At 42.9% G+C, this 14,358-nt stretch overlaps 1 protein-coding gene across 2 annotated transcripts in view; it reads right to left on the bottom strand.

Annotated features, from left to right (window-relative positions):
* ANKFY1 (ankyrin repeat and FYVE domain containing 1) overlaps positions 1-14,358 on the bottom strand; it is a 51,780-nt gene that overhangs the window by 15,824 nt on the left and 21,598 nt on the right. For both annotated transcript variants that reach the window (XM_055001058.1, XM_055001059.1), the window contains exons 6-12: positions 11,930-12,079; positions 8,003-8,168; positions 5,012-5,216; positions 4,288-4,356; positions 3,301-3,500; positions 1,355-1,452; positions 122-347 (exon numbers count right to left, since the gene is read on the bottom strand). In XM_055001058.1, coding sequence (XP_054857033.1) covers positions 122-347; positions 1,355-1,452; positions 3,301-3,500; positions 4,288-4,356; positions 5,012-5,216; positions 8,003-8,168; positions 11,930-12,079 — 1,114 coding nt within the window. The remainder of the gene's footprint in view (positions 1-121; positions 348-1,354; positions 1,453-3,300; positions 3,501-4,287; positions 4,357-5,011; positions 5,217-8,002; positions 8,169-11,929; positions 12,080-14,358) is intronic.

The following is a 14,358-nucleotide window of genomic DNA, read 5'->3' on the forward strand; positions in this document are numbered from 1 at the left end:
TGTTAGTTTCTTTATTATTTGTGTGGGATCCCCAGACATAGGATCTTCCACCCATAAGAACAAAGTTCAATGTTTTTACAAAAAGATGTGCAGGATGCAAGCCTCCCAACAGACCCTTTACCTTTTTGTTCCAGTATGACTGACACCACATCTGGGTGGTTATATGCTATTGCCATGTGGAGGGGAGTCTGCAAATAAACATTATCTGCTGTGCTTGGTATAGTCGCTCCTTTCTGGGCAGGCACTGCTTTCTCCGTCTGGATGTTGGGGTTAGCTCCTTGCTGCAACAACTCTGCTGTGAGGTTGGCCAGACCATGTCGACAGGCTGTGTGCAGCGGTGTTTCTCCCTTTAAGAGAAGAGTTTCGTCAACTTAAGACAATAGAGCTTGAAAGCAGCATCTATATATGGCTGATTCCGCACAAGTTGGATAATGCACTTTCAATGCGCTTTATCAATCATTTGAGGTGGATTTTTCGTTCCGCACACAACAAAATCCGTTCCAAATGATCTATAAAGAGGATTGGAAGTGCATTATCCAACGTGTGCAGAATCACTCATATGATAGAGCTATCCACTAACAGTGCCGCATTAGGCAATTTTTACATCTTTCTAAACCTATGGGCTTAGAAGGAGGTAACTCTGCTTAGGACCGCACCGTAAGAATGCTAACAGACTTGCCAGATGAAACTGAAACCCCATCTAGTTCAACGCCCTTTTTTGTCACAGTGGCCAGATGCCCTCAAGAGGTCCACAAGCAGGGAATGAAGACAACAGCCTATATATCTGCTTGCGGTGCTACTTGCAGAAAACTCAGGTGCTCATACTTTCAAATTCCATAAATATGCCAAACAGGCCCAGTTTTATATGCCAAGTTACAAATGATGCATTTCTAGAATCTGTCCTCCCCACCTACCCAAAATTTTCTTCCATGGCTTCAGAATTCACATAAATTTTACACCTCTGTGTCTAAATGCTGAGACCTTTGAATGATCCGTAAGTTTCAACAAGCCCTTGGGTTCTTTCCAACACCCATCAACTCTCTAATGCTAATAACTAGGTTTATGAAGCAGATAGTACCTGGCTCGTGGAATCTAATAGGGGCAAGAATAAGAGCGAGTATCAGGTGTGCGAGTTTCCTACTCTATCTTTCCTGTCCCAGGCTTGGAAACATGCACCAGCACACTGTTCAAAAGAAATGCAAGATCTCATGCCACTCTCACTTTTCCCACCCTTTGGTTGAGGACATATTGGATGAAACGTACAAACCTAAAATCCACCCTTCATCTCACACAACCAACAAGCAACATTTATGGACAACAGTATAGTGAAACAGGCCTTAATTCTCTTCTTTACCCATTTGTTCCTGTGGTTAACTTTGGCCCCATGAGTCGCCAGGAAGAGCGCTGCAGCCTCGTTGCCTGCTCCCGCTGCCCTCTGCAGCAAGCAGATTCCTGGAGGCAACAGGAAAACAGCACACAGAATTAATGACAGATTAAAAACCATTCAAGTCACCATCTTGTGTTTGCCAAAGCAAGTATGGCAAAGGTCATAGCACAGGTTTTTTTTATCATCAGCATCTGACTTCCCACTTAAAACCATGACGGCTAGCTATTTTAAAAAGCAATGTTGTGAGGTTCTGCTAGATTTTAACAAGACATGCATGGAAGACATGGGCGGGGGGGGGGGAGAGCAGATTACAAGGCCCACTGCTCACAATCCCCAGAAGAGTTCACATTTGAGCAGCGCACCTTAGTAGCTGTAACTGATCCTCCTAATTTTCTGCTTTCAGAACAGAGAGGTCAAACTTCAGGAAAGAGGGAATCTCTCTTGAAATAAGCAATGGAGCATCTCACTGGGAGAAGGGTCAAAGGTGCTTTTTCCTTTTTAGCAAATTCTGTTCCAACAGGGATCTGGAGCCAACTGGGACATACCTGAACTACTCTAAATTATGGTTTGATTCTTTCTCCCATGAAGCAGAACAGTTTGAAACCTTAGTTTCATTAGAGGACAGGAGTATTTTTTTTTTGGTTCATAATTCAAAAGTAACAACTATTTGAAAATGCTCGCTGTACCTTTCTCCATATGATCTTATAACCAACTCTTTACACCAAAGCAGTCATTCCTTTCATAACTTCAATTTTGCTGCCCTGCTCTCTTCTACTTGACTTTCATCTTTTCTCTCCAAGTTCACTCTTTTCCTACAGGACTACTATTAAGGCAACGCATTCCGGCCAGTTTTTCAGTCGCTAACATCACAAGTGCTCCAATTCCCCGTTCCAAGCAGAGTAAGATCTCTGAGGACTTTTAAACCGGCATGCCTAGATTTCAAAGTCAGAAGCCACTTTTTGCACAGCTAGACTTGGTCAAAGCTCCAACTGTGTGCCACTTTAGATCTCAAAACGTCTATGTAGTTGCTGGTAACATTTAGACATGACATTCCTAAATTCTGAAGTTCATTCTGCAGTTCTCTTGAGAAGCTGGAATTCAGTCACAGGTTATTGCTTCTTTCAATACTTGTACCAAGATTGCCTAAAGAGATTTCACCTTACAGGGGCTTTTTCTTCCTAACAACTAGCTACATCATACACACAACTGACAGCCAACTCTTTGTGCACAACCAGAAACTTCTGAGTTCGGTCAATTCAATCAACCATTCATGGGTAGCCCTAGAGAAGCCACCTCCTCTCATCTTCATTCCTCTATCTGAGAAATGGGAATAGCAGCAGTGGCATCTTACAAGAAGAATGTTTGTGTGAGGAAAGGTAGCCTCAGGCCTTCAGCAAGTGTCCAGCATGGTCTTCACCTGAAAACAAGGTTCCTAGCCCCAAGATCAACAATCGAGTGTACCTTGTACTCTAGAAGGTTAGCAACTACCCAGTTCAAATTAATAACCAAATTCTAGCATTTATCTGTCTGGTCTCTTGGAGACATCAAGAGAAGCTACTAAGCGCACCCAGGTTCAAATCTCTACTCAACCATGAAGCTCAGTAGGTGAAACTGGGCCATTCATAAATGAACTTTTTCAAGATCTTCAGCACAGCTGTGCCTGCAGAGCAGGCAGCGAAGATTAATCTTTTTACAAATATGCTTTCCACACCAATGGAAAAGAAGGGAGAACTATGAGCTCCTTGGATGAAGGGTAAGATATAAGACATACAAACTACAACCTGGGTTTTAGAAGTCGACATGGAGCTACATGGAAATTATTTCCTACCAATCACAAAAGGCAATGTCAAATCTCACCCCAGTTGGTTTCTTGCCACCATTGATTTCTGCACACCATCACCACTTCCACTTACCTGTTACTGTATCTGGAGCATCTGTGTTGCTGCCCCTTTGGATAAGCCTGGCTGCAAAACTGTTCTCGTCAAAAGAAGTGCCGTTCTCAACCGGGACATCCTCAAAGGGGTTTACAGAAGGGTCAGAAGAGACAGTGATATACTGAACAGCAAGCCACAAAGCGGTGCTTCCCTCATGGTCCTTCAGTTCCAAATCGAGCCTTAAAAGATGCAAATATTCTGACCCATAATACACTAACTGCAATTTGATTTACTTCCCCCCCCCCGCCCACCGCCATCTCTCAGCTTCATTTGGCCTACAAAACAGGTTAGAACACAAATAAAACACAATTCTGTAAAAGGTCTGTAATACGTAGTAGTGAACACAGAATTTGCAACTAGTAGAGAGAATCTTAAACTGATGTCAAAGGCCTAGGTAAATTAAAATGTTGTATATGGTACCTTGGAGAGGGAAGGCATCCAACAAATATACCCAAGGAGGGTACTGCAAATTCTGACTAGCACCACAGATCTAGTTTCTAGCAGCCACCTGCTGAAGGTGAGGCGTTGCCAATTTTGAGATGCAATTTTGCTCTTATATGGACAAGGATGCACTGGAGCAGCTACTTTCTAGCCAATCACACCCAAACTATTTCAGAACTGAAAGTTACCCAGGAGTCCAAGTGCCAAACAGGTACAAGTTTGCCACTAACTGTAACCCATAATTACACAGCACAGCTTAGACATACATCTCCAGTTAAAATGGCAGGTCTAGGAAAAGACCGCCAACTGAGGCCTTGGAGAAAAGCAGCCAGTCAAAGGAACACAGTATCATCCTAGGTGAACCAATGATCTGACTTGGCATAAGGCACTTTTGTATTTTCCCCTCCAAGTATTGTTATTTCTCAGGCTCATACAAAGCCCCATGTTTTGGAAAATCAGACCTCCACCCCCCCCAAAAAGTTAGCAACACAATAAGTTATATTTTATTGGGTAGTACAGACTTACTGTTTGCACTGGAGTAGCTGACTAAATACTTGGTCATTCCTAACAATAATGGAGGAGTGCAATGGAGTCCTAGGAAAGAAAGAGGTCAGCTCCATTAGGACAAGTCTCCCAAAGGCTTCACAGCAAGATCTACTATGTAATTCAACAAGCACAGGCCTATTTCCAAAGAGCATGAGACTATCCCATTCCCTTGATTGTGTCTTCCAGAATTTTTTCCTTTTGTACATGGCTATAAAATCCATTTTAGCATCAAATCATATTCTGATTCATCAAGAACTTTCTGCACCAGCTCAAGAAGTTTCACTAGCTGTACATTTATCCACATCCCATCTCCTCCTACACTCAACTTTTCTCTCTACTGTTCTCAAGGCACCAGTCGTTTCTCTCCAACCATCAACTCAGATTTACAATTGGATCTATATGCAAATCCTGCTGTTCTACTGCAGACCAACACACCTGTAACTATCTATATGCAAAGAATCAGTATCAAAGCTGTGATCATGCAGCCTCTTAATCTAGCCTAGGCCATAGACTAAGGGTGTCTCCAACAGTATATCCAACTTCAAGCACACCCTCTGTATTGGGCATCTGGCCCACAACACGGTCACCCTGGCAACAAATCCCCAACAATTCTGTCATTCCAACCATGCAAGTGGGCAAGTCAAGCGACATTAGAAGTGAGCAAAAGACACGGGAGCAAACAGAGCTATTTCTATATAGTTACCTTCCTTGGCTGTCTTGCATGTTCGGATTGGCGCCTGCCTTTAAGAGGCACTCTGCAATCTGTGCCATTTCTGCCATGACATCTGGTGTGTGCTTCTTGGGGTTGTAAGAGGCCACCAGGTGCAGGGGAGTCTCCTGGTCTCTCAGGGTTGCAGCATTCACCCGGGCACCATTCTTAACCAGGAAGTTAGCAGCAAATTTATCTCCTTTTAGGAAGAACAAAAAGAGAAGTCATACTTCAGCCAACGGCTCCAAAATTAAGTTTGTTCCAAAGAATTGAGTCCCGGGGGGGGGGTGTCTAGGAAGCCATTATTATAATGCCTCAAGCTCTACCCAACACAGCGCCAAGATTAAACACAAATGGCAGAAATGGTTTAGTTAAACCCAAGCCCTGATGCTATGGATCTTGATAAATCAGGGTCTGCTTTCTTCAAGTGAGGCAGCCATTGATGTTCCTTAATCTGTTGTCTGCAGCAATTCCTCAAAAAGCAGTTCCTCTCCCTCCATTCCTCATTCTCAGAAATATGAAACTACTTTTTCGTACCATAATATATGAAATCTGAAGGGACTCCTCCTGCAGTCATTTTAAGGAAAAGCACAAGCACCCAACAATGTGGACATAAACACAGTAAGGGGATGAACAAAGCTACCCACATTTCCACATGCAAAGTCAAAAGGACTAGACTGAATGCAGCTCAACCAAGTCACACATTTTTACACTCCAGTTCCTCCAAGCACCTCAGGCTTGGTGCATGTGGTTCTCCATTTGCCGTTGATTCTGAAATGAGTGAGGCTGACCGAGAGGGTCTGAAACAAAGCCACCCACAGAAAGCTTCATGACTGTATGGGTATTTGTTCCCAAAACTTATTAATAACTTCCTAGTGGGAACACAAAGTAGCTTACAACGTTGTTGTCCCCTCTTCTATTTTACTCCTCTCTCATTTTATCCTCACAACCATCACCCTGTAAGGTAGGTTAGGCTGAGAAGAGAGTGACTGGTCCAAGATCATCCAATAAGTTTCCATGGCACAGTAGGGATTTGAACCCACGACTCCCAGATACTCTAGCCACTGCAATATGCTGGCTCTAGCTCAACACTCTAGTTATTGACACATGCACTCTATTGTCATCTACCCAAACTGACTTAGAGTAAGGATCACACTCACAGAATGGCAACAGCAAAGGAGACTGCTACCTCTGTCTACCTGTACTGCTGTGCTTCCAGTTATTGGCAAGCTGTGCATTCCAACTGCTAAGGGTCCTTCCTGTAACCTGACTGCGGAAGCCTCTTAAATCTTCAGTTGCTTGCAGGCATCACAGTAGCCCTTTTCAGCAAGCCTGAAAAGGTTGCCATTCATGCTTGTTTCTCTAGAGCTCTGGTTTTAGCATCTGTTGCTTTTATCTTGTTGCACTTTGGCCTCATACATTTTGGTCCTGTGTGCATAGGTTTGCAAAAGTCACACTAGGTGTGTTCATATGGACAGATGGGATAATTTTAAAAAATCAAAAACGGAAACAAATTCATGTCTATAGATTAGAAAAAACCTTTTTGGTAGAGAACAATAATTTTCTTCCTGTATGCATTTAGGTAACTTCCTTTTCATAGGCTTTTAGCCCAAAGGCATAACGAAGAATGTGCCTCATTGCCTTACACTGTTAACGTAACAGGAACAGGCAAAAAAAGCCCCACTAAGATTAAAACCAAGCTTCATACAGGCTCATCTTGCCAGAGAAAGATGTAACTCAAGATGCTGCTATGCTCTTAAGGTCTCTGGACATCACTGCCATGGCAACCGATTCCTCGCCGACATACGAATCCTCAAGACGATCCCTTCTCTTGTATTAGTAACTGCATCTGCTTACATCAAACCTCTTGGAGATTTTGACTTAGTCTAGTGACTCTACAATGGTCATAACAAATTGATCCTGATCAGAATAACACACAGCTGACTTCTCCAGATCTAAAGGTAGATCAGCAGACATCCCTCACTAAAGAGAGCTTCACAACTACACACTCGGCTCCTGAGCAGAATTCCCAACGTATTGTGTTTATTATTATTTTTTTATTTTACAGAATTTACACCCTGCCTTTCTGCCCTCACCTGGAGCCACCAATGCAGCTATCACAGATTGAATCCAACCAGTTTTCTGCTGGCACAAGGAGGGCCAATTCCACCCAGCTCCCTACCTTCCAGTAGTCCCCACTCATCCACCCACACCCAACCTGCATGCTTTTTTTTTATCATGCACAAGTTCCCAGCACAGGGTTTTGGGGAAAGAATGAAAGCACCCCGATCCTACCCATGCCCTGACTTTGATAGTCCAGGCTAGCCTGATCTCATATTTTTTACTTAGCCTGCCTTTTCCCCAATGAGAACTCAAAGCGGCTTACATCTTCTCTCCTACCCTGTGAGGTAGGTTGAGACTGAGAGTATGCAACAGACCCAGCAAGCTTCCATGGAAGAGTAAGGAATCAAACTTGGGTCATCCAGATCCTAGTCCCTCACTTTAGCCACTGCACCACACTGGCTCTCATTAGATCTCAGAAGCCAAGTAAGGTTGGCCCCGGTTAGTGCTTGGATGGGAGACCTCCAAGGAAGTCTACGGTCAAACATAGTGGTAAGGAATGGCAAACCACTTCTGTTGCCTTGAAAACCCTATGGATTCACCATGAATCAGCTGCAACTTGATGGCACTTGACATACATCCAACCCATTGCTTCTTCCCTACAAATTCCTTCCAGCCTTCTCCTTCAGTGGCAGGCAAAGGAGTAAAGAGCCTCATGTTTGCTGCCAGAAAAGGTACTTCTTTCTTAGAACATAAGGTGTCACCAAATCATGCACATTTTCTCACAAGAGTCTAGAAAAACACTCTGACTACCTAGAAACCTAATTTCAGTACCTATGAATCTGAGATGTTTGCTAGCTGTGTTCAGATAGATACTCGGAAGGAAAGTGAATGATCCTGTCACAGGATATCTAGCATTCTTACCCCTCTGAATAGCTTTATGCAACAGACTCCCGCCTCTCTTGTCCACCATGTCAACATCTGCTTTGTGACTGACCAGGGTGGTCGCAATGCTCTCCAGTCTTCGAGAGAGTGCCAGATCTAAAGCCAGGTCACCATTATGATCCAACTCATTCAGCTTCCCAGGTAGCTGCAGGAACAGGAATAGAGGACTGGCATTAAGATATTGTAAAGTAGCAATATTTATTTCAATATAACCCAAGAAAACCCATATTGAAATAAATGTTGGAAGTTTTTAAGGTGACTCCTCAATGGGGACCCAAAGCAGAAGCCAGTCTGGTATAGTGGTTAAGAGCATGGGACTCTAATCTGGAGAACTGGGTTTGATTCCCCACTCCTCCACTTGAAGCCGGCTGGGTGACCTGGGGTCAGTCACAGCTGCTAGGAGCTGTCTCAGCCCCACCCACCTCACAGGGTGATTATTGTTGTGGGGATAATAACATACTTTGTAAACTGCTCTGAGTAGGTGTTAAGTTGTCCTGAAGGGCAGTATATAAATCAAATGTTGTTGTTGATGATGATGATGATAATAAAAGCTGATTCACTGGTCATTGAGTAAAAAGTATGATCTGCCAGTATCAAAGAATTCATGCAAACATCAGGTGGAAAAGGTGCTAGAAAATGATCAAGTCAAGATCTTGTGGGATTTTAGAATACAAACTGATCGACACCTTGAATACAATACACCAGACATAACAGTTGTGGGAAATGGTTTGGATAATAGACATTGCAATTTCGGGGGATGCTAGAGTCGAAGAAAAAGAAAAAATGATTAAATATAGAGATCTGGCAATAGAAACCACCCAACTATGGATGAAGAATACAACAGTAATCCCCATTATCATCGGGGCACTGGGAATTATTTCAAAAAATGTTGCAACTTATATGGAAAAACTGGAGCTTTCTGACATAACACCTACAGAACTCCCAAAAGAGAACATTACTTGGAACAGCATACATATTACATTGATACCTGGCTGATATTTAGGTCTCTGGTGGAAACCTGTATCAGCTCAGCAAGGCCAATCAATGATAACATGTGATCTTTATTTATTATTGATTGTGTGGAGTGTAATTCAAATAATAATAATAATAATAATAATAATAATAATAATAATAATACATTCTGCTCTTCTCCATGTTATCCTCACAACCACCCTGTCAGGTAGGCTAGGCTGAGTGTGCGCAATTAGCCCAAGGTCACCCAGCAAGCTTCCACAGTGAACTGGGGGTTTGAACCTCGGTCTCTCCAATACTAGTCAGATTCTCTAACCACTACACCAAAACAGTAATCATTACTCTAAGGAGAAAAGTTCAATTACAGGTATATTTTTTTAGTGACTTCAAAATTACTACTTACAAAATCTTTGGCAATTTATGCTGGTAAAAAACGATTTTTCAAAAAAGGCGATTGTAGCGAATTCCATCATATTAATGGAAGACAGTGCTTATTTCATGACTGAATGCTCCCAGTTACCATCTGCTATCGACGCAGCCAGAGAGAGGGGGAAGGCAGCAGTCAGACATCCCTCCATCTTGCTTGGATTCAGCTTAGGTGAGACTCCCCCTCCCCAAGCAACATCTGCAGTAAATTTTAATTGCACTACAAACAAACGGGGGAAACCCCACTGAGGATCTAACAAGAATTACCAACAATCAACAGGATATGTAAACAAGTGTTAATAAATATAAAGTGCTCAGTGCTACAAAACCGTCAAACATTTCATTATAAATATATCCTTTTTGATCCAAAACATGCTAGTATATGGATGATAACTCTTCATTAAATATAATAAATACACAATAATTACAATAGTAAATAACAGTGAATCCACTCATTGGCCAGAAAGTGTAATATAACTGTTCCTTCTCGTCTTGTAGAAGTAAACGTTGGTAATTCTTGTTAGGTCCTCGGTGGGGTTCCCCCCTTTGTAGTGTGGTTTCACACCAAAGTTTCCTCTTTGTCGATCAGTTTAAATTTTAATTGTACAGGAGCTTGATTTCTATGATTTTTAATTTTTGAAAATTTTATTTTACTTCACTCACACCCTGCTTTTTTCCCCCAATGGGGACTCAAAGCAGCTCCCATCATTCTCCTCTCCTCCATTTTTTCCTTGCAACAGCCCTGTGAGGTGGGTGAGGCTGAGAGGATGTGACTGGTTCAAAGCCACCTAGCAAGCTTCCATGTCAGAGAAGGGAATCAAACCTGGGTCACCCAGATACTAGTCCATCACTCTAGCCACTACATCATGCTGGCTCTCCAGGCTGGCTCATAAAAATGAGCCTCTTTTGAAAAGCAGGATGAAGCTATAATAAAACATCAGGGAATCTGGTACAGGGACAGACTCCTACATGCTGAGGAATTAAACTTTGGGTCTTGCAAAAGAAGCTTCTGGTACAGGGCTGAGAGGTACAAACCAAAGAGAGGAGGATTCTGTGGGGGCAAGACCTGAGCCGCGCACGGCTTTGTGATGCATTCATATCCTCTTTCTTCCATGGAGGAGTATGTGGGGTTTCCAGATCTCACGTTCAGCATCTACAAGGTTGCCACTCTGTGGCATACACCTCCCCCCATCATCCTCTGAGTAAAGGAGGGGGGGAATCGTATCAAAAAGCAATGCTGATGTAACTTAAGACTCTGATGACACTGCAGTATTTAAGACGCTTTTATACTAGTTTTATGAAGGTTTTATTTTCATTGCTGCTAATAGTCTCAGCTCACATGCTTGGTTTTATTGTTGATGGTTACGTTTTTTTTAAAAAAAATGTCTTTGCATCTTTTTGCAAGCCATCTTTGTAAGCAGTCGGCCCTGGCCTTCGCCATATTTGATATACCTTTAATACAGGCCTGTGATATAAAAGGTCACAGGGCCCCTGGATTAATGCAGCTTAGTCTGCGTCAGTGGAAATTCCACGCTGGTTAGGCAGAACATTGCTGGACCCAGCCCAAGAGATTCAGGTATGCCTGGAATGTGCATGTAAATGCAAAGGACTAGGGTGACTGGATTTACTATCTTCCCGGCAACTCACTTGAGACCATAACAATAGTGAGCGTCGTCTGTGTCATCCCATCAGCACATTCCAATGTCCTCTTCCCATGATTACATTTCCCCACCTCAAATTTGTGAGCAATCAATCAGCATCAATAAGTTAATTTCTCTTTGGGAACCTACATTCTCTCATATCTAAATTCATCAACTCAACTCCGGTAGAACCCATTAGCAAACTGCCCCTTTTGTGCAGTTCCAGGAGAGACTTTGCCTTTCCTTTCACACACCCTGGCAGCAAGTAATCAAACTTTTGTAATTCCCACAGACTGACTTTTACAGTCTTTGTCCCAACAGCTGAGGGGACTCTCACAGCCTCAGGACACGTTTTGCCCTATTAGAACCAGGACTCTTGCCCCATTCAAACTGTGCACGCTTACTGGATCCAAGCGCTGCTCCCCTGGGGCCACTTCCTCCCTAAGTCTCTCTGGCCGAGAATGCTGGACATTTGAAGCTCTCTCCCTCTGCAGACTACTCTACTCTCCAGGATCGGTAAATATACTTCCCCTCCCTCACTCTATTCCAATCTCTAGCTAAACCTCCTAGGACTCTGTGCGTGTGAGAGAAACTGTTTTTATATTGCTCTTGTGTGTGTGAATTTCCTCTTTTAATAAAAATACTCTTTGACCTTAAAGCACCAAGTTTCGTCTGCTACCTTGGGGAAAGGACTCCGTAAATACTGGTGGAGATATCCCGTCATTAACTCACTTGCATAGCCTTCCTCCTTGCCACTAATTCCACCCACTTACTCATAAGGAGGCCCATTCCAGGTAACATCTTGACAGCCATGCCAGAAAGCTTTACAAAAGTAACCCTTGTGCAGAATTGGGTAGCCACACTGTACCTGTGAATCCATTTCGATAAGGTACAAGAAGACGACATCTTCTCTCTCCACTTTAATAGCTTTGTGCAAAGGAAATTCTGTTTTGGATTTGATCATTTTGTACAATAGTTGAGCACTCATGCTGCTGAAGTCCTCTTTTCTCAAATCATCCTGGGAGGGAGAAGAAGAAGAAGAATCTTAACAGTTGTTCACCCCAATCCCAACTACCACACTAATATTTTAAGCCACTGGTTTATTACTACAGAGCCATTTAATGTGGCAGAAAATGTCACCACACAAGACCTTTAGCAATACAAATGAGCCCAGGTATTGATGAATGATGCCAGGAAAGCTTTGTCTCTAGCGTTTCTGCATCACCACCACCCCAGACAAGATGAATACAGAGGAAATAAGGAAAAGGAAAGGAGGGAAGGAATGAAATAAAGACGGTTTTTGCTGAGGGTTGCTTTTTCTCTTCCTGTCTGTTACCTTATAAAGTTTGGGCCAGGCCAGAGGTGCAGGTCCTTGGGCTCCTAGCCTGTGACCAATCAAGCTAGCCAAAGAATCCAGGACTGGCCTGAGAGGCACTAGTTTATTTATACACACTACTTTCTCACAAGGGTCCTTTTCAGAGAAAAATGGGTTATAAAATTTTTTTAAATATCTGAACAGAATCCCTGGGCACAGTAATAGCTTTCTTCTTTCAGGTAGCAGAAAGACTGAATGTGACTCCAAAGACACAGTAAGGAGATACCTTAAACAAGATGAAGTAAAACATCACAAAGCTGTGAACAAGCTTGGTATCTCTCTAGCATCTTCTTCGGGCAGGCTATTAAATAACACACAAAACTGGGGGCAGGGATAAAGATATTGTACAGAATGGAAAGCCCAAATGTTGCCAACTTTAACCATCTTAAGATGCAGTGGAGAAGATGTGTGTGCAAAAAAAAATGTCTGGCTACTCTAAGGCTTCTGTAAATGAGAAACAATGGCTGCTCTCCCTTTAAAAATAGGGAAGCTAGCAGAAACTCTGGCTCAGGACAATTGAACAAACCAGAGCGAAGTCTGTGACAGTAATTACCCTGGTAAACGGCTGGGGATGAACGTTCCTTCCTCCAGTTGCACAGCATGCAAGGATTAAAGGCGGAAGTCTTCAACTTACTCAAATTAGTCAGGAGATCCGAATGCAGGCACATAAGCTATGTAAGGTTAGATTCCAGCCCCAAAATCAAGATACTTAACAGACTGGTTTGCTCATGACATCAGCTCTAACGGAAGTGCACATGACCCATGCAAGGCACAGAGCTGAAGAAAAATGTGGCGGACCTTGTACTAAACAATTCTGGAGAATACCCGAAAGGGATAGCTGAGATCTGGAAGAAGATGGCCTTCTATCACTTCACCTAATGTACCACCTATTGTAACATTCCATTTTTTACAGCTTCTCTGGAATACAAGCTAATAGTTTTGTATGCAAGCCTCTCCTATGTGTATGGATCACTTTATTTCCTCCCACATTTTACTGTCAAATCACTAGAATTTTTATCTGAGTATACTGCATAGGCTGATGATCTTTAACAAGGCAATTTGCTCCTACTCTATGAAGTGTTTTCCAGAACAGCCTCAAGTGTGAAGCTGCAATTTAGTAATCGCAGGCCAGAAACCTCTTGCTTTCAGTGCAAACAAGGCCCATGCTATTCCCGTGATAACATCCCATCTTAAGTAGATGCACAAATATCCACTACATGACTGCAGCCCTTAATAATTCCTTAATAATAATAACAGCAACATTTGATTTATATACCGCCCTTCAGGATGAGTTACCACCCACTCAGAGCGGTTTACAAAGTATGTCATTATTATCCCCACAACAAAACACCCTGTGAGGTGGGTGGGGCTGAGAGAGCTAGCTTTCTGCTTGCATGCAGAAAGCTAGAAAGTCAAACAGGAGGACCTGGGTAAATCCCATCTTTGCTACAAACTAACTTTTCACATTCTGGGAATTTAGAGAGGGAGGTACAGTCAAAATATACAATTCCCCACCCACATTTTAGGAATGGTACAGCAGTGGTACTCACTCCACAGCTCATGGAGAACCGCATTTGCAATTACTATCAACCAAAAGAGCCATATTTACTTCCATCTCTGGAAAGGAACATAAGAACCACCCTGATGGATCAGACCAGTGGTCCAGCATCCTGTCTCACACAATGGCCAATCAGTTACTCTGGAGGGCCTTCCCCTGATGCCACCTCCTGGGACACTGGTATTCAGTTTTACTGCCTCTAAACATGAATGGATGGAGGCCTACACTTCTGAGAGGCTCACAGCATACCTGTTCCTCTAATGGCTGTTTCAAGATGGGGACCAAAAGGTCCACCATGCAAAGGCCACTTTCCTGAAATATGGGAAAGAGTAGATTGGGGAAACGGTGCTCATAAGAGCCACAA

Source organism: Eublepharis macularius, chromosome 17 (genome assembly GCF_028583425.1).
Source record: "Eublepharis macularius isolate TG4126 chromosome 17, MPM_Emac_v1.0, whole genome shotgun sequence".
Classification (NCBI taxonomy): domain Eukaryota; kingdom Metazoa; phylum Chordata; class Lepidosauria; order Squamata; family Eublepharidae; genus Eublepharis; species Eublepharis macularius.